The sequence below is a fragment of the Notothenia rossii genome (genome assembly GCF_949606895.1).
Source record: "Notothenia rossii genome assembly, chromosome: 8".
Lineage (NCBI taxonomy): Eukaryota > Metazoa > Chordata > Actinopteri > Perciformes > Nototheniidae > Notothenia > Notothenia rossii.
The window spans coordinates 76,814,446-76,840,882 of record NC_136906.1 but is presented as its reverse complement, the minus strand read 5'-3'; the positions used below and the strand labels follow the sequence as shown (position 1 = coordinate 76,840,882).

The window sequence follows — 26,437 nt, the reverse complement described above, 5'->3', positions numbered from 1 at the left end:
CCCTGTATCAAGATTGATGCAAAATAAGTGAAATTTGACCTTTTTAGACAGATTTAACAAAGAAAAATGACTTCTGGGGTCATTTGGGTGCATTTTCCATTATTCTGGAGCCCATCGGTCGATTTTGGTGAATGACACCTCTTTTGAACCGTTAGAGCCAATAGAATCGAAGGGCAGTTCCTATAATCCATCTAAACATTACCCATTGGTGAATGAGTGATGCGCAGCCAGCAAGCCCAAAACCGGAAGCTGGGTTACAGCTCTCGTAGCTCTCATAGCAGCTATATATGAAAACTACTCTTATTGACATAAATGTTATGATGGATTATCAGTAATCATTTCAAAGTGACAGACACATTGGATTAACCTTCAGCAGCGTTTATATGCGTTTTAATGCCATTGAACACAACTTTTGATCAGAGAACAGCAAATATAATATAAATGATACTTATACCATTGGAATCTGTGGAATCTCAGCTTTCTTATGACATCTTGTTTGTGCAGATCCGATGAAGTATAACATATTTCTACCGTGAGTTATGTGCTAAGTGCGTTAGCATTCTTTCGCTTAGTGCTAATTCGGCGTTAGAGTTGTGTTTTGATTCGGTAAAAATGGTTCATATCGTCAGTTAGCTGAGTTTCTTCACGTTAAGTGACTGGGTATGACACATTCATAGGTTGTTAAATGTTAAGAAGCCCTGAGACACAGTTTCGTGAATATTGTTGTGTTTAGCCCCCGGGGGCGGGGGCATGGGGTTCAACAGGTTAAAGCGCACATATAGAAAGCAACAGCACATGTCTCCATGAAAGAATCTCTGTTTTGAGTTTGAACTCACCTTGACGTTGCTGTCGGCGTTGTGCAGGGACGCCTGCAGTTTGTGGGATTTGTCCCGGTTTTCCCGCGCTTCATCCGTGACGCGGGCCAGCTCCAGCCTCAGCTTCCCGAGCGTTTTCTGCAGCGCCGCCTCCTGAGTCTGAAACTCCCGCCGCAGCTCGCTCTCGGTGCGTTTCCATGCCAACAGGTTGTCGGCCGTCAGCTGCTGAGTCCTTTTCATGGCCTCCAGCTCACGCTCGTAAAACGCCTGAGACTGGAGACGAGAGACAGGTGTGACTTAACATCTTAATTCAATCAGATTTATAGAGCTATGACAAATAAAGCAAATAGCACGGAAACCGGCTCTATCTGTGTTTTGAGATTTCCCTCGTTATTATAAACTGGGCATTCAATTGGAAAACATTTTGGAAGGATGAAAAGCTTTCTCATCCAAATGCAATCTCATGTGGCAAATACTACGCCAACCATAACAGCCACTAGTACACACACACACACACACACACACACACACACACACACACACACACACACACACACACACACACACACACACACACACACACACACACACACACACACACACACACACACACACACACACACACACACACACACACACACACACACACACACACACACACACACACACCTCTTGTTGTTAAATACCAGCTAGGTGCAATATTTATATATATATATATATGCCGTTAAAAACTGTGCAATATACACCTGGCTGCTAAATCCTCAGAGCTGTAACAGGATGTGTATTTTGTAAATTGTGTAACTTTTTTTAATTATAATTTTTGTATCTTTAATACTTTTTTAAGCATGCTTCTTAGGTAACCTTAAGCTGCTCCTTTCTGCTGTAACAATGCACATTTCCCCCAATCTGTGGGACTAATAAAGGGATTCTGATTCTGATAAAGCAAATAGCACGGATACCAACTGTGTTTTTACATGTCCCTCTTTATCCTAAACTGGGCATTCAATTGGAAAACATTTTGGACAGATGAAAAGCTTTCTCATCAAAATGCAATCTCATGCGAAAATAATCAACGCGAGTGAAAAGCAGAGGCCAAGAAGTCTTGGCTGACAGCGTCACTGTCGGAGAGAGGAGAGCTTTTCATTGAAATGAATAGCTTCTAAATGCAGCCGCTGTGCTCCCGCTGTACACCGTCTGCAGATCACAGCCTCCACTTTCAGCAAGGTCAACAAAGAGCTTCCAATAAATATCATCTCAGTTATTTTTTAACCATTACTCAGAGCATTTTTTTCCTTTGAAGTGAGGCTTTTTTGTAATCGATGCAAGTTATTATGGGTGACTCTCTCTGATTTTGAATTAGAAAACACATTTACTGAGGTTTACCAGCTCATGCAGCGAGCAGGACCGACTATACTATCATTTATATTTCTTTATACAAATATACCTGTTTTGATCACTGCATAGATATAATAATACTCAGTACTGTACCTTGCTGAGTTTGGCCTCGTACTCCTCCACCAGTCTCTTCTTGTCCTGTTTGAGCTCCTCCACTCGCTCCGTCAGGGAGTCCACCTGAGAGGAAGAGGAAGACATACTTTATTAATCCCTCACAGGGATATTTCTCTCTCCACTCTGATTTAGAACAAATAAATCATAACTGTATTGGTAATAATAAAAACAAAAAAATTAACATATTGTAAGGAACTGAGAGGCAGAGTAGTGGGAGGCACCTACACTCCCAATAGGTGGCTCCACCCTCTTCCAATTAACAGTATTGGGAGCAGGTGTGGAGACCTCACACCTGGTGCTAATCACTCCCTCAAGGGAGACAAAGCACACAGAGTTGCTCAGTTGTGTGTGGCACATGAGCAACTCACAGAGCAGGAGACTCCCAGCGCAAGGAAACATTTTTGAAGCTGGTAAGTCGGTTAGCGGCCCGGCTACGTTAGCCTTTGTATAGTTAAAGGTATTTTTGAGTTTAACAGCAATAAAGCCTCTTTTTTGGACTTGAACACTGCCTCTGTCGTGATTGCTACACTACCACTTGTCTCTTTATCTGCCCAGTCCTGTTACAATATTTAAAGTTAATTTAAGCTGATTAAATGTTAGTGATTTGCATAGGAGACAAAGATATGTCCACATGTCTTCCAGGTGCCACCGCTTCACTTTCATTTATGTTCATACATATAAAGATACTGTATATACACTTTGGATCAGTTATTGCTTCACCTCGGCTTTGTGCAGCTGCACCAGTTTCTCCTGGTCCTTGCTGTAGTCAGCGTTCTGGCTCTGGTGGCTGCGCAGGAGCTCCTGGACCTCCTGCCGGTGCTGGCCCTTCAGCTCCTCCAGAGCCGCCTTCTTCTCCTGCTCAAACTGCGTTTGCGCCGAGCCGAACGTCCGCAGCTTCTCCTCGAAGGACCGCCGCATCTCCTCCACCTCCCGGGACATGGACACCACCCGCTGCGTGTGCTGAGGGAGGGAAGGGAATATGACAATCATATTTAAATGCACAATGGTCATCTATCCCACAGATGGTATTTGACAAAACGGCTTTAGTGAACTTGGTGTAGTATAAAGGACATGAAAGGACTGAACAGGCGAACAACTTATTAGACATTATAAGTAACAAATGTCATGTGTTTTCTACTTAAAGATCTGAACACCATAAAGTAATAACTGATTAAGTATTTTTTAACACTGGCAAAATAGGAAAATGGGGGGGGGGGTGACGCTCGTGAACCGTTAGCGCCGGTGACATGCATGCCCACTGCACCTCGCGGGAGCGCGCCGCAGCGTAAAGCACTCACAGACATTTCAATGATCTGTGCGGCAAAGTTAGGTTTGGAAACGATATCATCTTCAAGCTCCGTGCTAGAGCTTTTCAGGTTCAGAACTGGTTCTTCGGTTTAGCTCCGGCTCTTTTCACACCGCCCAGAGTCCGACTGGTGCTGCGTCATTGCGTCATCGTTTGCATCATGATGTAACCGTTTGCGTGCCTGCTTCATAAAGCCAAACCGCGGGGAAACCCCTCACAGCTGACACCGACAACAACAGCAATGGCCGATTGTGCTCCAGCTTCCTCTGTACCTCTTCGGAAGACCAGATTCCCAGTAGGTAGCTGGTCTCTTCAGTGGACCACTGCTGCTTGTTAAGTTTCTCCATCGTTGTGTACAAACTGGATAAAACGCCGGCTTTTTGTTGTTGTTCAGGAGTTGATCCTGCCCCTGCCCCCGCCTCGACGTAAGCGTGACGCATGTGGTGCTTTTGCTCTGGCCGGACAATTTTTTGGTGCTTGAAACGAACCGATTCCGGAGATAAGAGGCTGCTCCGCTGCGGTGTGAACAGGAAAACCTGGTGCTTTTAAAGCTCCAGCTCCGAACCGGCCCTGAAACACCGTTGGTGTGAATGAGGTAACAGACAGGTGATTGAGTATTTCCAGATGTCGGGGATATCTCCAGTGTTCCCAGTGTTTACGCACCATCCCCCAATATGTGGATTAACTCTCTGTAAACCAGTTAAAAGGTCTATCGAGAGATAGGCTGGGCAGATTTGACATGGCAACCCACCAGGGCAGTCAGAATCTCTGGCTGTGTGACTTATGATGTGAATTTCTCCGGCCGATACTTGTAAATAAACATTCAGTGTTTGACATCAAAGCTCCAACTCTCCTCGTGTCTCTCTGAGTCCTGACTCTCCATTGCTGCAGAAGTTTCCCTTACAGTTATATCATGTTGTAAAGTCATTATTATAATTTGTTAAGTAATCATTGGATAATCACATCTGCTGGGAAAGAAACATAACCTTTAACATTCCAGGAAAATAAAATGATATGAATCGCATAATAACATTTAAATTATAATTTGTTGCAGAGTGATTACAACCTTTGTGGGATAAAGAATTACCGTTATAACTTGTCCATTGATCCCAGTTAAGACTATAAAACCATTGGAGGATGACATTGTGTGCACTCAGGGGTCTGTCTGTCCTATAACGGGAGTACTGAGGCTCTGGAAAGTCAATTGTCTTTTTTGTTTAGTTTTATTCAACACTACCTTAATTTTAACTACTTTTTTTTAATGGCACATTTCCTTTCTTGTGCCATTGTATTTGCACACTGCACTAAACCTGCCCGAGTATAAAAAAGGCTTCAAATTGCTTAAAATAAACAATAATAATAATACATTTTATTTTTAGGGGCCTTTCATGACACCCAAGGACACCGTACAATTTGTTAAAAAATAAAGGAAATGCTAAAAGGCAATAAAAACACAAACAGGAAATCATGGGGGGCACAAGTGGACTTTAGTTTCATGAGGCACTTTCATATTGATCTTCAATACCAGTCACTACATTCACATGTTCACCAGCAGGCGTGAGAAATGATAAACATCTCTCAGGGCCAGATTTACATAAACAAGTTCACGCCTTTCATTTAATTTGCCTGCACGGTCTGAAATTAGCATTTCATTTATGAAGGCAGCGGATAATTACAAAATCAGCGACTTGCAATTACTCTTAGTGGCAATTTGTACCTGAAAACACAAGTTAAAAATGTTCAGATGAATGGAAAATGGTACGACTAACCTGACACTAAATCAGATTTTTCTCAAAGCTATATGAAGTTGCAGATATACAAGCTGACATTGATCTGTTAAAACTTGTGTTGCAACCCTACTACAAACACCTAGGTGTGGGTGTGTGTTCTTGCATTAATTGTCACTTAAAATCCTCAGCCGTGTAAATTTTTTCCCATTTCTTTTTCTTGTACTTGAACACATCGCTGCAGCTCCTCTACCCTCTGTACATAAATCAATACAATTATGTCGGCTACTGTATCGATCTGTTACAATGTTCACTGCACACACACACACACACACACACACACACACACACACACACACACACACACACACACACACACACACACACACACACACACACACACACACACACACACACACACACACACACACACACACACACACACACACACACACACACACACACACACACACACACACACACACACACACACACACACACACACACACACACACACACACACACAGAGAGAGAGAGAGAGAGAGAGAGAGAGAGAGAGAGAGAGAAAAAAGATCACACACTGGCTGTCTTGTATGTTGTAAGTGTTTACACCGTATGTTCTCCAGAGGATTAACACACTACTCCTCTGACACTTCCTGCAGGAGAACAAGAGGCGCTTTCACACCGCCGTACTTTTCCCACAAAGGTTCATGAGAACTTAGTTCATCAGAACTCTTTAGTTCATCAGAACTCTTTAGTTCTGATGAACTAAGTACAGATCGCGTTCACACCGGAATAAGTCCCTGGGGGTGGATTAGGCACTGAAGCCGCTGACGTCACTTCTTCTTCTTCTGCTTTGGGTTTACTGGCAGGCTGCAAACAACTTCACGGCATATACTGCCGCCCGAAGTCCCGGCCGGAAGTCCCCGGAGTTGGGGACTCCCAGCAGCTTCTACTGAAGCTTTCCGAGTAAATCGCCAGAACGCCGACACCTCCTCATCTCCACCGCTCCCATGTTTTATTTTGTGTTGCCATAAGTTAGTCTCTCTGCGTTTCTGCGCTGGGCTAATGCTAATAATGCTAATAATGCTAATGCGAGGATAATAAAATGGTGGCTTCACAACACTTTTTTTGAGTTTTACGGGGCGTGGTTTGCAATCCGCCCAGCCAATCAGAAATATAGCTCTTTTCTCACAAGAGAGCCGCATGAGAGTCCCTGCTCTCTAGCAGGGACGGAAAAGGGGGTGAAAAGGTTCTCATGAACTAATTTGAGTTCCGGCTCTTTTTGGTGTGAACGCGACATTTCGGAACAATATCGGAACTAAAGTGGGAAAAAGTACTCCGGTGTGAACACGGCTAATGTGTTCAATTATACAATACCAGGGAACAATGTGAGTTTGTTTCTCAGTCAATTTCCTTTATGGTTGTGTCCCCATCAGTGGGAGTTCAAATCAGTATTGTTGCTATTATTAGCAAAGATAAAGCTGGAGGAGGCAGTTTATTTTGGGCGGCATTGAGCATAAATTCAATAACAGCACTTCAATAGCAGCAGATTGTAATTGAAGTGGCTCCCAAGGGTTTGCAGTTTTGTTGGAAAAGACAACAAAAACACCATAATTTGAAAATGCATCCTGCAGATATCCTCTCTGTCCTCTCAGGTACAAACACACTTCATACAGTAACCTGAACATATACTACCCATTCCCTAAGAATGTCCAAATGTGTTACTTTCGAAATGTGTATGCCTGTACTGTAAAGCACTTTGAGGTGACAGACTGGGATTTGAAAAAAGTGAAGCAAGTAATATATGCATACGAATAATATTTCCACTCAATTCTATAGGACTTTGCAAACAGAGAAAGTTAGAAAAATGACAAATATTTGTATCTAGCTCTGTAAAAAGATTAGCATTGTGCTGGAGGCAAAGCAGATTTTAAATATATTTGAGAACTGGCCGTCTGAGGTGCATTTTGTGGGATAAATGTAAAAAAAAGGGTTTCAAACCTCTGTCTGAAAAGAAACACTGAATACTTCTGCTCCTGCGCAACAAGTTAAATGTCGGAACGCACGCCACACAGAGTGGTGATGCAGACAGGAAGGAGAAACTCTTTAAGCTCACAACAGGAGACAGAAACAGACATCAGTACAGATTACCTGCAGCTGTGACATCTGTAGCCTCATGCTGGGCACACACACACACACACACACACACACACACACACACACACACACACACACACACACACACACACACACACACACACACACACACACACACACACACACACACACACACACACACACACACACACACACACACACACACACACACACACACACACACACACACACACACACACACACACACACACACACACACACACACACACACACACACCTGGGCCTCGGTGCAGATCTGCATGTCCTCCACCCTCTGACGGTAGCTCTCGAACTCGGCGAGGGCCTGCCTCTTCATCCTCTCGTGCAGCTCCATGGATTCCTCCAGAGACTGGATCCTCCTCTTCAGGTCCATCTCATCGCTGATCTTACTCTTGTACTGTGGGTCAAATCATGCAAAGTATTTGGAATCTGCTTCTGATTTATATGCACCGACACACACACACACACACACACATATATATATGCACAGTAATGGGAGTGTGAAATGCAGTAGTTTGTTTTAGTACGAAAGACTCCTCGGAAACCATCTTTAACTTGAATTGAATGGGTCGTCATGATAGGGGCTCCACAATTTGGATTTGACTGATATTGCATTAGGGATATGATTAGCGACAATATATGTAAAATTCTCCTTAATATGTTATTCACATTATGATAGAAAATATGACAAAATCATCATGATGTGATTTGATTAAACGGATCTGTGCCAAACAAGGAGTTTCTTTATACTGTAAATCCATTTTAGGCCAGAAATTAATACATTTAAAATGATATCTTTACCAAATATTGCAACTTGGATATTGCACTAGACCAGCGATTCCCAACCTTTTTTCCCAAGAGCCCCCCCAAATGACTCGTGTTGGAAGTTGCGCCCCCCCCCAAAGTCTCAAAAATGCTACAACTGCTCTCATAAACTGGATGAATGTGAAGTATTTTGTTAAAGGAGGATGAAAGCGTAATTAAGGAGCACTATTGGAGTGACTTTGATGGTTATTGGACTCAGGATTCATTCATTTGGATTCCCGCTGTATGAAGAAATTAAAGGATGGCGCAGAAGTGGAAACAATTCACAAAGGGATTAAACTGTTTAAAAACACATGCTCAAAGTAAGCCGGATTTTGCCGATGTGTTTATGCGGATTCTAAAATCGTAAATAATCTACAAAATGGAGGAGACCGATCTGATCGGAGCAACTGTGACAAAATAATCCAACTGAAACCGGCATGGACGATGACTATGTTTTAAATGTGCTTATCCAGAAAAGCCTGGTTTGGAGACTTTACGGGCAGAAGAAACATTTCTATTAAAGAAAGAATTATACATTTCTGTCTTTTTATACCTTTAATAGCTACTAACTTGAATTTGTATTTAATTAATTAATCAATTATTTTTTATATATTATTGTAATATAGAGACAAGGCTTTTAGTGACAATCATGTATTGCGTTACAATTATATGTAAAAAAAAAAGATTTAAAAAACATCTAAATATGATATTTGGCCTCAAATCATCTGAGGCCTGGCGCCCCCCCTGCGCCCCCCAGGTTGGGAACCACTGCACTAGACCATAATACCATTTCAGTATACTGTATGTTGAGTAATTGTACAGCCCTAATTATGATACTTAATGAAAGTTAGATGTACAAGATGAAATATGCACATCTTCAAGACCCTCCTTTTATATTTGGCTTTCACTGAATTGTATTCATTATTAATTTACTATTTTATTCTTATGCAAAGTGTTGGTTGGTCCATTGGTGTTTAGTAATTGAAAGGCTATGTGTTACTGTATTTATAACCTGGAAAGGGGGGTTTTAGTATTGTTTAAAATACTTTTTTGTTTCTGGTTTGTGAAGCACTTTGTGTTTCCTCATGTGTATGAAAGCTGCAATATAAATACAGTTTGATGTAATTAGATTCGAGTCAGTGATATTCAAAGCCTTGCGAGCTTGCAGAGAAGTATAGCATGTACAGTAAATGTCTCCATATTTACGTTCAGCTCTTTAAAGTTGGTCACACTGCTGTCAGGGAAGTAAATAATTTCCATAAGGAGACATGACATATAGAGCTGAATAATTAAGGTTCAGCTGGTGAATATTGATGATCTCTCCGGCTCTCAGTGGATCCGCTGCTATGTGATAGTGTTCAGAAACACACGAGTGAAATATATACAACGATACTCTGCATGTGGAGTTCATTTCTAAAGAGCCTCATACTTCACGCTTAAAATAACTAGTTGACTCAAAGCCTAGTTATGCCAAAGAGTACGGTTCCCTTGCTGCACTCGCTCATGTAGAATAACCTTAAGAAGTTACTAATAAAATAATGAGTTTTCAATCATTATTAAATTAATGCTGACATATGCATTAACGTATTCCTCCCTAGGAAACAGAGACTCATTCGATTTTCATTTTTCAACTTAATGCACATTTTTACCCAGTGATAGAAAGTACGATACGTTTACACACATGCTGCACTTCAGAACAATTTTGAGGTACTTTTACACACATTTACCATATTGTTGAACTACAGTCATGTGATACATTTAGCGTTTTGTGGGATTCAGATTGAACCCTTAAGTTGTGTTCGGGTCTCCCGTGACCCGTTTCAAGTTAAAATGATATAATAACTACGCTCTAGTTTTTTGTATCAGAACAAGGCTTCATGATATCCTCCACAACAGCTATAGAAACACTACAAAACAGATTTTGAAAATGTTTGCCAAGTCTGAAGGTCTCTAAAAAACAAAGTGTATAATTTGGTGTTGGGTTCTGGGGAGACCCAGCAGAAATGTTTTGAGTGACTCGAGGTCAAATTTGGACCAATCAAGAATCATCTTTGACTTTAGACACCCCTCCCCCCACCCCCCTTCATCAACTGTAACAATAATCTTTCCCAACATGCACCTGGTCTCCCCTCCCTCTGCCCCCCTCCCCCCACGGGAACTCCACCTTTCCCAAAGAATAATGTACACTAACACTTGAACCTGAACACACACATGCACGTGTGCAATATGTGGTGTAATGTGTTTTGGGGCCATAACATTAAATTACAACAGGATTGTACGGTTATGAATGCATTATAAGTTAGTTATGATGTATTTAAAACAATATTGGATGATAGTCATTTTTTTGTGTGTTTTGGACTGAGATAAATCATGGGTCAGAATTGACCATGAACGGTAACAGCTTTCGAACACAATAGAAAATGTAATCCACAAAAATATTAAATAAATTATGCAGTATATACAGTAGTAGTTCAAATAATTAATTAACGATAAATAGATATGTATATAGATATACAAATGATAATGTTAATACTATTTTTGGGGTAAATGAGTAATGCTACTTTTGACTTTTTCTTAAAATCGTTTGATTCACGACTTGTTAAGGACTACTTCAAGTATTGTAACACTGTTTTAAAAATATCTGAAAACGTGATATACCAATGTTTAAATCGACCAAACTTTTTTTACTCTACTTTAAATATCTTCAAACTGAGGGTATGCTGTTTCCTTTTAAACTGTATATTGACATTTAGTACTGTAAGTAAACTATTCTGACCCTTCTTATGACCTAATGACAGATGATATAACTGAGTAAACATGAACTTGATAATGAATGATAAAAATAAGACGACAGTGTCTTTGAATTAATTACATTAAATGTAAAGACCTGTAGTATCTTCTCTCTGGTCTCGGAGAGGATCTGCTGCACCTCCTCTTCGTGCGCCTCCTTCAGCGTGGAGATGGCCGCCTCGTGCTCGTCGTTTTTCGTGTTCAGCGCATAGATAACCTGCAGCGGAGAGGAGAGGGAGACGCGTTAGCTGTGTTCATAATCAGGAGTTATTACGGTATTAAAAACCGCGGGAGACCAACTGCTCGGGTTCGAACGAGACGCCAGCTGCGGCCCGTACATTCAGACTGAGAATTAAACTGGAAATAAAACAGCAGAAATCTTAGCAGGAGAGGAGACGAAGGGAAATATAAAGATGAAAGCAAGGCTGTTATTGATGCTAATGCTCAAAACCTTTTAATGGGCTCTTTGTAGCATAGAAACCATTTACACTTCAGTCCATCACTGGAAACCATCATAACAAGTTCTAATCATGTGCCATAGACAGGGCTGCACAATGTATTAAAGTTTAATCAAAACGCAATATGGACTAGTGCAGTATTCAAATCGCTGGAGGCACATTATTTGTGGTGTAGAGTCAATATTATTTAGAGTTATGGATTGTGCTGCATAGATGTCCCAAACAACAAATCATATTCAACAGACGTAATAAAAACATCTTTGTCCAACTATGAACATTTTTTAATAAATCTTTCAATAAAAATGATGCAGAAATTCGCAGTCAAATCGCAATATCAGTAAAGATATTCGCAATTACAGATTCCTTCCCCAAATCCTGCAGCCCTAGTGCAGTACTTAAGATTTAGAGTATGCACTATAATACATACAAAATACTTCCAAAGTAGGGCTGGGCAATATATCAATATTAAATTGTTGTGATGAGTGGATATCATTTAAGATTCCGGATATCCTTATCTTGTTTCTTGGTTTAAAGTCTATATTAAAACTGCATTTTTGAAATGTTATGAATCTACTAGACCAGCGGTTTTCAAAGTGTAAGGTGGGCCTCCCCGGGGGGGCGCCAGAGAGCTTCAGGGGGGGCGCAACAAGAGAAAAAAATAACGAGAAATAGTGAAATCTAGCTAGTTAACTTCAGCTAACTTTATTCGAACATGGATAGTTTTTTATTGAAGTTGAAAATAATAATAATAGCAATAATAATTAGGAGGGGGGGGCGGCTGCTCTTATGTTCTTTGAGGGGAGGCTCACCTTCCCACACTCTGAAAACCCCTGTACTACACTGTTTTCCAAAGATTGTATTATTTGCCTTTACCCGTTTAGTAATTAAATCCACATTGTGAATATTTCATGGCAGCGAAAATGACTGAAATATCATATCGCCTCGCCCTAATCCAACTTCCTTAATTAATGACCACATTTGTGCGAAGCTGTCTAATCAAAAGTAGTAATTTCGCTACTGTTGGCCAACACTATAGAAACCCTTGTCACACTTAACATGTATTATTTATTAAAACATTGATTCAGCTTACAGATCAAATGCAATGAGGACATGAGGCAGGCAGAGAAATGCAAATTACTGCCGTATGATAATCTTTATAATGCTTTTGCATTTCAAACGAGCCGTGGTGTGTAGCTGGTACACAGCTGCCTGCAGTGGGATGTGAAAACCTTGCTGTGTATGCATGGATGTTTCCAGGATTAGCGCACAGTTATGAATTAGTTGAAGCCTCATATTGCTGGGGATAAAAATAACACAAGCTAACTGTTGTGAGTGAGATTGACCTTTAAATCCGTCCCAAAAATACATGGAGCCTTCCAGAGTAATCTGACAGAGCCGTGATCCCCTCACAGGCAGCGAGAGAGAGAGGGGGGACGGTATGCGTTTTTACATTTCCAATTTGTGGAGGAAATTCTTAAAGGGGACCTATTATGCAAAGTCCTCTTCTTCATGTCTCTTCTACATCAACATGTGTCCCCTCTTCTTCATGTCTCTTCTACATCAACATGTGTCCCCTCTTCTTCATGTCTCTTCTACATCAACATGTCTCCCCTCTTCTTCATGTCTCTTCTACATCAACATGTGTCCCCTCTTCTTCATGTCTCTTCTACATCAACATGTGTCCCCTCTTCCTCATGTCTCTTCTACATCAACATGTGTCCCCTGTTTTTCATGTCTCTTCTACATCAACATGTGTCCTCTCTTCTTCATGTCTCTTCTACATCAACATGTGTCCCCTCTTTTTCATGTCTCTTCTACATCAACATGTCTCCCCTCTTCTTCATGTCTCTTCTACATCAACATGTGTCCCCTCTTCTTCATGTCTCTTCTACATCAACATGTGTCCCCTCTTCTTCATGTCTCTTCTACATCAACATGTGTCCCCTCTTCTTCATGTCTCTTCTACATCAACATGTGTCCCCTCTTCTCCATGTCTCTTCTACATCAACATGTGTCCCCTCTTCTTCATGTCTCTTCTACATCAACATGTGTCCCCTCTTCTCCATGTCTCTTCTACATCAACATGTGTCCCCTCTTCTCCATCAACATGCTTCATGTCTCTTCTACATCAACATGTGTCCTCTCTTCTTCATGTCTCTTCTACATCACCATGTGTCCCCTCTGTGGAAAGAGACTCTGAAAGTTTCAGGAACAAAGATTCTCTCTCTTTTTGTCCTGATCCATTTATATAACAACCTGTCTGAAAATGAGCTGATCAGATTTTGGACACTTGATGATGTCATAACGACGATTTGTTGGCTTGTGTAACCATTAGCCAATCACCAACCAAGGTAACCCCCCCACCCCCCCCCCCTTATCACGTGGGGAGGGGCTCCTTATTTTCATCAAAGTAACAGACAGAGAATCAGCACATGGGAAACAGGGCTGAAACAGAGGGGATTATGGGTAATGCTGCAATGATCTGTTTGGTGTTTCAGCCAATCAGAGACAGGCTCTGGATATATCTGAGACCTGTGATATATTGATGAAAAACAGTATAATAGGGGACCTTTAAGAAAAACTGATAAATGATTCATGGACAAAGTTTGTCTTTTGTTATATTTAATAAAGTCATAATGAAAGTCTTTATACATAAAGTGAAATCGATCCCAAATGTAGGAACAGAGCTACTTCGTCCTCAGAGGATGAAGAAGTTCTGCACCTAGAACACAGCTTACGGCTGCTCAATTAATCGTATTTTAATCACGATTACGATTATGGCTTGCAACGATTACAACGTAATCGAAATAAAACGATTATGTTTTTATTATAACTTTTTTTTTTTCTTTTTTAATAATCTTTTATGTTTATTTTTTGGAATTATACTTTAAGTTCAGGGTAATGAACTGTTAAAAACATACTGTTAAAAAAAATGTTCTCCAATAAATGGACGTTTTCAAAGTCAATGAATAATCGCATTTACAATTATTGACCCAAATAATCGAGATTATGATTTTTGCCCTAATCGAGCAGCCCTAGCTTTCAGTCACACTTTATATGAGATAATATCCACCTGGTCCCCTTAGGCGTCATCTAAACATCCCACCATTAAACCATTAAACCCCCTCGTGCTTAACCTTTTGCAAATCACCCTTTTACTTCCTTTGCCCTCCTGCAATGCAAATCCTTAACATATGTCTCTGTTAAACGCATACAAGACTACAAATACAATGTAACAGTGTAAAAGGCAATCAGAGTATGAGACTATTATGTTTTCAATGATTATATGATCATTTGACACCACACATGAAGAACCCAGAGACACTCTCCTCGCCATGCTGTGAGAAACCAAGCCGTGTGTTGCCTCTTTTTTGTAAAACCAAGTGAATAATTCAGCACGTTGAACTATACTAAAGATCCTTTGTTTTCCCGGGACCAAAGTCCGCCAACTGAATAAGAAAAGAGGGACTGGGGAGTAAAGAAAAGGGAGATGAAGAAGGGCAAAAGCTTCCTTTGAAGCAATGGCACTGTGTGCCTTTCGACACCTCGCTGAGAGATGAAAGGATTCAGTTCAATAAGTCCTGGGGTTTTTCACAATTTCCATTTGTTTACTCACCGCACGCTGCTGACAGACGCAGAGCTCGACTCAAATAGAAGAAGAAACTGAGACACAAAGGAAGTTATATCCTGAGGCAATTGAAAGACCTCTTAATGGGAATATGATCGGCATCCATTACTTTAGCCTGTATGCTTATATTAAATATATCTTGGCATTTATATAGTTAAAACTTAAGGCTGTGTTTCACATAATTTCCCCTCAAACACATGGGTGACTTATCCTTGTCCTGCCTTGGTGCAACAAATCATTAATGTCCCTTGTTTTTAAACACACAGTATTTGGAAACACAACCAAGCTGTTAGCAGTTGGCGCTAGCTCGAGTATTTGTTGTTCAGTTTTTTATTAAAAGAGTGACAGTTTGCTATCCTTACTATACAACCATGCTACATGTAGCAGCCCTGTTAGCCTCTACTTAGGAACAGCAGGTATTTGAAAGAAATGCTATTCTCAGCATTCTAACATGCTAATTGATCACCATCTTAGTTAGCCATTTTCACCAAAATGCCTAATTTAGCTTGTTAGCATGCTTAGCTAACATGCAAGTTAAGTAAAACTGAACAACTTAACTAAACTTTGAACCAAACCAAAGTTCAGCTAAGTCTTAGTTATGCAGGTATTTAGCCATAAACTCAAGTATTATATGAATTGAATGTTGAATTAGTGATGACACTAAAGGAAGCTATTACACAATCTCCAAAAGTGGGATAATATGTGAATTTAAAACTGAACGGCGATCAATTCAAAAGCTGTTATAATTTCCATTTAAAACCAAACATTTCAACCTCATTTTGACACTAGAAGAAAAGTCAGAGCGACACCAAACAAGTTAGGATGTATCCTCTGGGGAACATGAATGTCTGTGCAAAACTTCATGGAAACTGTACATCCGACAGTTGAAATATTGCCATATGGACTTAAAGTAGTGGACCGACAGGCCCAGATTTAATGCAGCTAACATCCTGACTTTAGTGACCGCTCATCACAAGTTTCTCTCTCTGCTTTTTTCAAAATGAGTGCTGAAAAAAAAGATCAGAGGCAAACTGCAGAGAGCCAAATAAATCTGCAAATAACTCAGTTTGCATCCAAAATAAAACATATTTTCCTCCAAGCGTCTCAATTATTCAGCCAGCCAGCCAGACACACACACACACACACACACACACACACACACACACCAGCAGAGCCTGTCAAGAACCATTACACACACATCCACACTCATCAGCTTGATTATCCTGACAAATGGTCAGAGATGAGGAGGCAGAGAAAGTGTGTGTGTGTGTGTGTGTGTGTGTGTGTGTGTGTGTGTGTGTGTGTGTGTGTGTGTGTGTGTGTGTGTGTGTGTGTGTGTGTGTGTGTGTGTGTGTGTGTGTGTGTGTGTCTCAATGGAAAAGACAATCAGTGCCTGAGAGACAAAAGCTGCCAATCCGGTCATCATTGTCATCATGAGTGAACAACACATAACACAAAGACAGCAGTGTGTCAAATTGAGATGTTAGCATAGCTTGGCAGATATCCGCCAATATTTAAGAAAACAATGTACAATATTTTAATTAAAACTCATTAATTATTGTATTATATGTGAATAAACCATGTTATTTTACATTAAGAACAATACATTTGGAGGAAATTCCGACATACAGTTGAACATACAGTTCTTCTGAGCTTGTTATAGCCCAAGTGGGTTCCCCGCAGAGGTTCTCCTTCAGCATAAAAAAGGTTAAGGAGAGAATTAAAAATCAAAGTAAAGTGTTCGGCTGTAAAACCAACCAACGATGGTTGCTATAAAAAAACGGGAACGCTGAGCTGCAATTCAGATGAACGAAGTGATGTTTAAGGTTATTGCTCTCAATTAAAGAGGACATATGTAGGTAGGTATGTAATGTAGGTTTTAGTGCATGTAAATGGTCTGCAAAGGCTCAAATCCCGGCCTGAAACGCCTCCATTGAACTCCTTTGTTTACTTCCAGAACATAGTGACATCCCTACGCTACACTATGTTTCTATTGGCTAGCGCTCCAACAAATTGTACTTGATACACCTGAACATCAGCAGGAGAGGACTCTTTAAAGTAGAGACACTACATACTGATATACACCTGAACATCAGCAGGAGAGGACTCTTTAAAGTAGAGACACTACATACTGATATACACCTGAACATCAGCAGGAGAGGACTCTTTAAAGTAGAGACACTACATACTGATATACACCTGAACATCAGCAGGAGAGGACTCTTTAAAGTAGAGAGACTACATACTGATATACACCTGAACATCAGCAGGAGAGGACTCTTTAAAGTAGAGACAATACATACTGATATACACCTGAACATCAGCAGGAGAGGACTCTTTAAAGTAGAGACACTACATACTGATATACACCTGAACATCAGCAGGAGAGGACTCTTTAAAGTAGAGACACTACATACTGATATACACCTGAACATCAGCAGGAGAGGACTCTTTAAAGTAGAGACACTACATACTGATATACACCTGAACATCAGCAGGAGAGGACTCTTTAAAGTAGAGACACTACATACTGATATACACCTGAACATCAGCAGGAGAGGACTCTTTAAAGTAGATAGACTACATACTGATATACACCTGAACATCAGCAGGAGAGGACTCTTTAAAGTAGAGAGACTACATACTGATATACACCTGAACATCAGCAGGAGAGGACTCTTTAAAGTAGAGACACTACATACTGATATACACCTGAACATCAGCAGGAGAGGACTCTTTAAAGTAGAGACACTACATACTGATATACACCTGAACATCAGCAGGAGAGGACTCTTTAAAGCAGAGACACTACATACTGATTACACCTGAACATCAGCAGGAGAGGACTCTTTAAAGTAGAGACACTACATACTGATATACACCTGAACATCAGCAGGAGAGGACTCTTTAAAGTAGAGACACTACATACTGATATACACCTGAACATCAGCAGGAGAGGACTCTTTAAAGCAGAGACACTACATACTGATTACACCTGAACATCAGCTGGAGAGGACTCTTTAAAGTAGAGACACTACATACTGATATACACCTGAACATCAGCAGGAGAGGACTCTTTAAGGTAGAGACACTACATATTGATATACACCTGAACATCAGCAGGAGAGGACTCTTTAAAGTAGAGACACTACATACTGATATACACCTGAACATCAGCAGGAGAGGACTCTTTAAAGTAGATAGACTACATACTGATATAAACCTGAACATCAGCAGGAGAGGACTCTTTAAAGTAGAGAGACTACATACTGATATACACCTGAACATCAGCAGGAGAGGACTCTTTAAAGCAGAGACACTACATACTGATATACACCTGAACATCAGCAGGAGAGGACTCTTTAAAGTAGAAACACTAAATACTAATATGATCCTGAAAATTAGGATAATAGTTTTTAAATATTACCTCTACATACACGCAGTAGGAATATTGATTAATCATTCATTGTGTGCATTTAAAGTTCCCCAACTACTATTTTGTATTAAACTCCTTGCTGTAACATGGATTATACTCCCCCTACTCTCAACTTAAATTACAACTTGCACTTTTTGTAAAGGTTAATATAAATTCAGAACAACTTTAATGGCGTTATTTCATTGTTTCAGTAATTCATTTAGAATAATCAAAGACATTGCAGTGTCAGCTTCAAACATAATCTCTCTTTCACTGTATAAATATGTGTCGCTGTGAGTGTGTGTGATTTGCTCTGAGGTGTGAGAAAAACAAAGAGAGTGTGAGACATACAGAGTGAGACTGATCCTCGCCTCATCTCTCCGGGTCGATGGGTTCATGCCCTCGGAGGAGTTTGCATAAACGTCTGTGATAGCGGGGCGATCAATAAGTGACAGCCAAATGCCACGAGTTTCGTCTGTCAGCGGAGAGAAAGTCACGGCTGAGGAACTCACGAAGACTTTCACCAGGCGCCTGTCCTCGAGATATGACACTGCTGTCAAACTCTGGAGAAGATGAAATGAAAACTTTCTTATGCTCACTTTCTTGGTTTCTCTAAAGCCAACTTTATAACGATATTCAAGAGACGTTAACTCACTCTCTTGTTGTTTGGATACATTGCTGCTAAATGTCAAATTGTGAATAATCTGCATTGCAGTCTTGACATTCACTTGTCAAATAAACTTTAGACAGTGGTCGCCAACCATTTGATCGCGATCGATCGGTCGATCGCGAGTGTGGTGCGGGTAGATCGCAGACCGTTAAAAAAAAAGTAACAAAAGAAAGAAAAATACAATTAAAATAATAATGTTTGAAAAATACGTTTTTAGATGTAAACCTATCATCCACCACCCCGTTAGCAGGTGCCACTTGATTGACGTATATTTGAGACACCTCAATAATATAATACATTAACCGTGCTTTACGTGAACCTCATCATGACACAGGAGACGACGGCAGGAATGTAATTTCCCATGTTCAGTGAACGCAACAGAGGCAACACACCAGGGGGGGGCTTGGGGGGACCTCTGTGCCGCCTGTCAGCGCAACTTACATGATGCCGTTTAGACAATATAATAATAAAGAGCAGTGCCGGCTGTCAGCGAACTGATCCGGCCTTTCTGCGCGACTATCACTCAAATGCGGGACAGTCTCAATGTGTGGGACGCGGGACAAATAATAAAAATGCACGGTTCTGCCCCTCACACACGCTTCAAATCAAGGTTGCATAAATGCTTGAGTTACGTTTTTATTATAATTACTGTGAAATCTGCCTATTATGTTTTTGTCATTAATACAACAAACACACACTTGCAACTGATAACACTGGCAATGATTTTAGATGTATTAGACTATTAAAAAAAGAAATCATGCTTCAAATAAGTGGGGGGTACGGCGTACCCCCGCGTCCAACCCCCACTACACCACTAGGTGAGCTAAAGGACTCTTGAGTATTTAGAACAGTTTTGTCACAAATTATTCAAAAGATTATTTCCGCGGCACACCTACATATGATCATTATAGTTATACAAACAATAAGAGAATAAATGAAAAACAGGTATGAAATAGCCTACTATATGGCAGTAAAACAAGAATACAGTTTAATGTGATTTGTAAAATATCCATAAAGAAAAAGAACATCTGTTTTCAGTTCTGTTTTATATGGGTGCTGAGAGAGGTATCCATAGATCTCTTCATGTTGCTCTCAAAGTGCACCAGATTGATGCTTTCAACTTCAATATTTAAAAAAAAATCTTCCCCCCGGACCCCCCTTGAGGAGTTGAGGTCCGCCCCCCAATAGCACTTTACCCCTGCCTATATGCCGTGAGCTGATTATGGAGCCTTCATTGTAATTCAGATGCAATTAGCCTATAGAAAAGGCCTCAAATTGGAAGCATTGTCTGGGCCGTCTTTTTCACTAAATTCTGCAATAGGTAGATCTCGCCTTTCACCTAGGCCGAGGTCGGTGATCTTGGGCTTAAAAAGGTTGGTAACCACTGCTTTAGAAGAAAGGTTAATGTGTACGGATATTCACAGACACAGGCAGTTACATTATCTACATACAAATAATAGTCAAATTGGGAAATAAAGACGTATTTCACTTTTGACTTACTGCAACCTTGCTCTCTTGAATCAAGGGAAAAATGCTTATTTTGCTGTATGGTAGGGCTGCTCGATTATGGCAAACATCATAATCTCGATTATTTGGGTCAATAATTGTAATTGCGATTATTAAATGCGATTATTCATTGACTTTGAAAACGTCCATTTATTGGAGAAAAAAAATGTGAACAGTATGTTTTTAACAGTTGATTACCCTGAACTTTAAGTATAATTCAACTGAAAACCCCCCCCAAAAAAAAATGTATTTAAAAAAAAAAAAAATGTAATAATAAAAAAATAATCGTTTTATTTCGATTACGTTGTTTTCGTAATCGTTGGAAGCCATAATCGTAATCGCGATTAAAATACGATTAATTGAGCAGCCCTACTGTATGGTTATGTATTTGTTTTTAAATACAAAATCATCCGGTTTCATAATTTTTCTAGAAATGAGAGTCTTGTCTCACAGCAGGTCATTTAAAAAAACACTTTTATTATTTATTAGTAGGAACAAGTTAGAATATCCTTCACTTACAGATTTCTCTCTTATTTTACGAAAATATAATTTTGGGGCTCAATTTACAGATTTCCGATAACTGTATTAGGTTAGTTGAAAGCAATAACTTTAACTTTAAATACAAAATATAAGGTTCAACTTAATCATATTGCCATCAACTAACAAATAGAGTTATTTGAAATGTGTTTGTTGTTAAAGTCAACGTTTCCATGTTTTCAGTGTACAGACTACTCAACAAGAAATAGATTCCAGCCGTGCTCAAACAAACTAAATGTTTCAAATTCATCCACAAAATCCCCCCTTTATGTTTCTTATCTATGCTTAAACTTAGCTACTATAATGAGCAACCAAAACACAGTTAAACTTGAGTCTGAAGTAAACCTTAATCTCTCCCGAACATTGTACCAACAGCAGTTTGATGAACTTTGATGCAGGAGGTAATCCAGGTTTTTAATGAGGTGATACAAAGATCTTTTGGGATCAAAGCAGTTTCACCTTCACTCCTCCAACACCATCAAATCTCACATTTTGTCACTCTAAATTATTTATGAGCTCTATTTTTGGACTCCTTTTGTTGTTGTAGCTTTGCCCCGTGCCCAGTACTAACTCACATTCACAGACACGGAGAATATTTCCAGCAGATAGTGCTCTGAAGTTCTGTGTCTCAATGATTTGCTGCTACCTGTCCGGAGCGGCAGGAGAAAACAGAATCACGCTGATTCAGATATCGCTGAGGGTGAGTTGTCGTGTTGTGATTTGTTCACAATAGAGTGGTCCAGGGATGGAGTACTTACCCGGATCCAAGCTGCGCATGGGTTCCCTCGACAAAAAGCAATGGGATTTCTCCATAGGATTCTGGAAAATAGCTGGAAATAAGGTCTGTGGAAACGAACCTGTTTGATGAATGCACGTTTTGTTCAGCCGGATAATCTTCACGTGTCTACCCTGCTTTTATAATGTTCAAATCATAAATCTAACCGCCAGAAGCTAAATGCTAACGTTATGCTATAAAGGAACTACAGCCGAGTACAGCAGCACGACTTCAACTTCACGCTAACTTAAGATCAGTATTCAAACACACAGATTCTAAATAGTACAAGTTGAAGCGTTTGTTTGAACAGTTTTCAGGAGGCAGGGACTTGCTTTCAAGCAGAACAGGGTAAACGAACTTAGAGGAGTGTTTACGTGTTTGGCGTAATGACGTACAATGTCCTCCACACAGTGGCGATCCTAAAGTCTGTGGGGGCCCTAGGCAAACATTCACTGGGGGCCGCTCGAACCAGCTTTTCATCACCACGCACAACCGGCAGTACCAACCCCCCCCCCTCCCCCCCGGAAACGAAAAACTTATGAAGCCGCTATGCATGGGGTTACCCTAGAGGGGGTTTCCAGACATGTTATTGCAGTAAATTAAAAAGGGGGTTTCAGGTTGTTGTTGCTGTGGACCTTTTCAATCAACCTTCTTTGGGGGCCCCCTTCTGGTCCGGGGCCCCAAGCAGTTGCCTGCCTTACCTGTCCGCAAGGGGCGCCCCTGCCTCCACAACTTCTGTAGTCGTATTCAGCCACTTGTTAACAACCATCATTATTCAGACACATCAACTCTTCATAAATCACCAGTGGGGTCACTGCTAACGTGATCCGTCCCTTCAATGTGTTTCAACCACAGACCTTATTTCAGCTACTTTCCAAAATCCTATGGAGAAATCCCATGCGCTCTGAGACGAGGGAACAGGAAGTGTTAAAATGCTAACTCACTTCCGGGTTTTAGGACTCGTTCCTGCACCACTCTATATGAGTTTGTTCAGATTAAAGGTGGGGTAGGTAATCCACTTCAGAAACACTTTTTGTTATATTCCATGGAATGCTCTTAACATCCCGATAGCAATGAATATCTGAAATGCTTTGACAATAAATACATAACAAAATGTCATCTCTGGAAGCCGTGGCGCTGTAAAAAGCACGACCAATCATCTGAGCCGGCCCGGCTAAAGTAACTGGATGGCCTACCTGCCCGTCAGCCTTCCATCTGTGCACAAACTTATCTCGTGCCCTCATTGGTCATGTGCGCGTTCGTGTGTTGAGGGGCTCTGGAAGGAAGTCTGAAGGAAGAGGCAGATTTTTTCCGGTTGTGTACTTTCAAATTCTAGCGCACTCGAGCTGGTTTCTCCGTTCTTACCTACCCTACCTTTAACTGGCCGAAAATACAATCTCGATCGTGGGACATGCAATACAAAGCCGCTGCAAAATGAAACATCAAATAACAAGCATTTAAGGATATCATGAAAACACTATTTACTCCAGCAAAGACTTGTGCATTGGGAACCCTTAACAGCATAAGGGAATACAAGCAAAACTCAGTAATTCTTCATGAAGTAAATGGTAAAAGTATGTTAGCATTTGCTTAAGGTTATATCAATCCGTTTTTTTTAGACTCAATATGCAGCCAGAGTATTTAAACTATAGGATGAAAGCTACCAAGATGAAGAGCATTAGCAAAGCTAGCTGTTAGCCTTTGTAATAACCCAGAATGAACTAACCTGCAAAAAACTCACTTCAGCTTTCGTGCAAAAATGAAAGGAGGTGCCACATTTTGTTCGTACACATTAGCATAATTGAGATAACAACGGAGGAACATCTGAATTAAACTTTTGCATTTAAAAGGCAGTGCATGTCTGTCACCATATTTTAAGACATCATTATTAGTTTTCTTTTAATTAAATTAACTTAATAAAGTGACAATAAATCCCACATTCCTGCAGACAAAAACAATTAATTCCACATTTTCTAAAGCATGCAGGAGTCTAAAGATCCTGCTGATTTCACCGTGAAGGCTTACAGATATGAACAAGTGTGTTTTCTTAGCACCGCATTGATTTCTGCCCTCTTGGGGATAAAATCGTTAACCCCGCGGAGGAAGGGCAGCGAGCAGACGTTGTATTTAATTGCTGGAATAACTATTGAAGTGTCATTTCACTGGCAGATCCCAGTTAGTGAGGGGCTGCTGCGGAGGGCAGTCAGTTTAGTGGGAAATGGTTTAGCGAGCAATTAACTTTAGCATTACCGCTGCATAGCAAATTGTTGTTGTGTTGACAGGAAGCCAGCTCTCTGTTCTGCCTTTTACTCACTCCAGGTTTAAATTCTTTATTCCCAGGCTAGAGTTAAAGCTCGTATCTCTCAAAATCTGAATAAGGTGTTTTTCACATTAAAAAACACATACAAAGAATTTGCCTTGGTGTTTTGAGAGGGGAAAAAGTAAGTAATGAAATAGTCGTGAAACCTACATATAAAATACAAAAATTAAAATATTTAAAAAGATGCAAAAAATATGACAAATATGTAAATTTAAAGGGAACCTATCAAAATCCACTACTTCATGTCTCTTCTACATCAACATGTGTCCCCTCTTCTTCATGTCTCTTCTACATCAACATGTGTCCCCTCTTCTTCATGTCTCTTCTACATCAACATGTGTCCCCTCTTCTTCATGTCTCTTCTACATCAACATGTGTCCCCTCTTCTCCATGTCTCTTCTCCATCAATATGTGTCCCCTCTTCTTCATGTCTCTTCTACATCAACATGTGTCCCCTCTTATTCATGTCTCTTCTATATCAACATGTGTCCCCTCTTCTTCATGTCTCTTCTACATCAACATGTGTCCCCTCTGTGGAAAGACTCTGAAAGTTTCAGGTACAAAGATTCTCTCTCTTTTTGATCCATTTCTATAAAAACCTGTCTGAAAATGAGCTGATCAGATTTTGGCCACTTTATGATGTCATAACGATGTTTTGTCTTGTGTAACCATTAGCCAATCAGCAACCAAGGTAACCCCCCCCCCCACACCCTTACCACCTGAATCTCCTCCTAGAGCACCATTGAGTTCTTTGTAACCAAATGTCTCTCAGAGGGGCGTGGGGAGGGGCTCTTCATTTTCATCTAAAGTAACAGACAGAGAATCAGCACTTTGGAAACAGGGCTGAAACAGAGGGGATTATGGGTAATGCTGCAATGACCTGTTTGGTGTTTCAGCCAATCAGAGACAGGTTCTGTATATATCTGAGACCTGTAATATATTGATGAAAAACAGTATCATAGGGGACCTTTACAATTATTTTTCCTTGACCAAATAAATAATCACCAACTTGATAACACATAATAATAATAATAATAATAATAATAATAATAATAATAATAATAATAATAATAATAATAATAATAATAATAAATCTGCTTTATTTTACTTAATTATATTAGTTAATGGACTATTTCCATTTAGGTTCATCTCATCTCGTGGTTTTCATCAGCATTTGGAAATTAGCTGTAATTGTTTTATCTCAATAAATACACTTTTTATAAACTTGCAGATTTATGTGAACACTGTGATTCGTAGTTGAAAGCTCGGACAAAATGTGATCATTTATAATTATTTGTAAAAGTACATTTTTTCATTTTCTGAATATTTTAAGAGCTTATTAAAGTTAAAAACATATTTAGGGATGAAACACTAACGCTAAACATGTTGATTTGTTAGTAAAGAAAGCCATCTTGATCCGGTGTGTCCATATGTTCATGATTTTCTGATATGATCCCTTCAACGGTTTTAAATACTGATTAGCTGAACAGTGAGATAAGAGGTGAGTGTGAAAGACCTCCTGAGCTGCAGTGAAGTTAATTAGACACCAATTGTCGTTACCTTCTTACTCTCATTAGCTTTGAATCATTGTCTAATTGGACATTTAATTCCTCATTTTGAGTAGGGAAGACTTTAGCAGACATTTCTGGTTCCATTACTCTTCCAATATTCATTTGCCCATCCTGTTGCACCAAGTACATCGTTTTTAACCTTAAATCCAGGCTCTTCAGGCACATAGGGATTTAAAATACTAAGATATAATAACAGCACAGTAATATATTAACCATCTTGAGCTCATGCCCTCTTGAAGAGTATTCAAAATGTTCTTTGACATACCCATGGGTTGTATTCACTCTCCCTTTATGTTCATACTTCTTTTAATTTATCCGTCACAGTGTTCATACTTATGTAGATCTACTTTTCAAAAAAAATGCCAGTCTTAAAGGTCACCTATCATGCTATTTGTAGGCAATAGCATCTCAGATATATACATACAAAACACATGTCTATGAAG

General features: G+C 40.0%; 1 protein-coding gene across 1 annotated transcript in view; it reads right to left on the bottom strand.

Annotated features, from left to right (window-relative positions):
• fam184ab (family with sequence similarity 184 member Ab) overlaps positions 1-26,437 on the bottom strand; it is a 191,299-nt gene that overhangs the window by 112,725 nt on the left and 52,137 nt on the right. The window contains exons 2-6 of the mRNA XM_079645322.1: positions 11,212-11,331; positions 7,756-7,914; positions 3,045-3,284; positions 2,304-2,387; positions 837-1,088 (exon numbers count right to left, since the gene is read on the bottom strand). Of these exons, the coding sequence (XP_079501448.1) occupies positions 837-1,088; positions 2,304-2,387; positions 3,045-3,284; positions 7,756-7,914; positions 11,212-11,331 (855 nt within the window). The remainder of the gene's footprint in view (positions 1-836; positions 1,089-2,303; positions 2,388-3,044; positions 3,285-7,755; positions 7,915-11,211; positions 11,332-26,437) is intronic.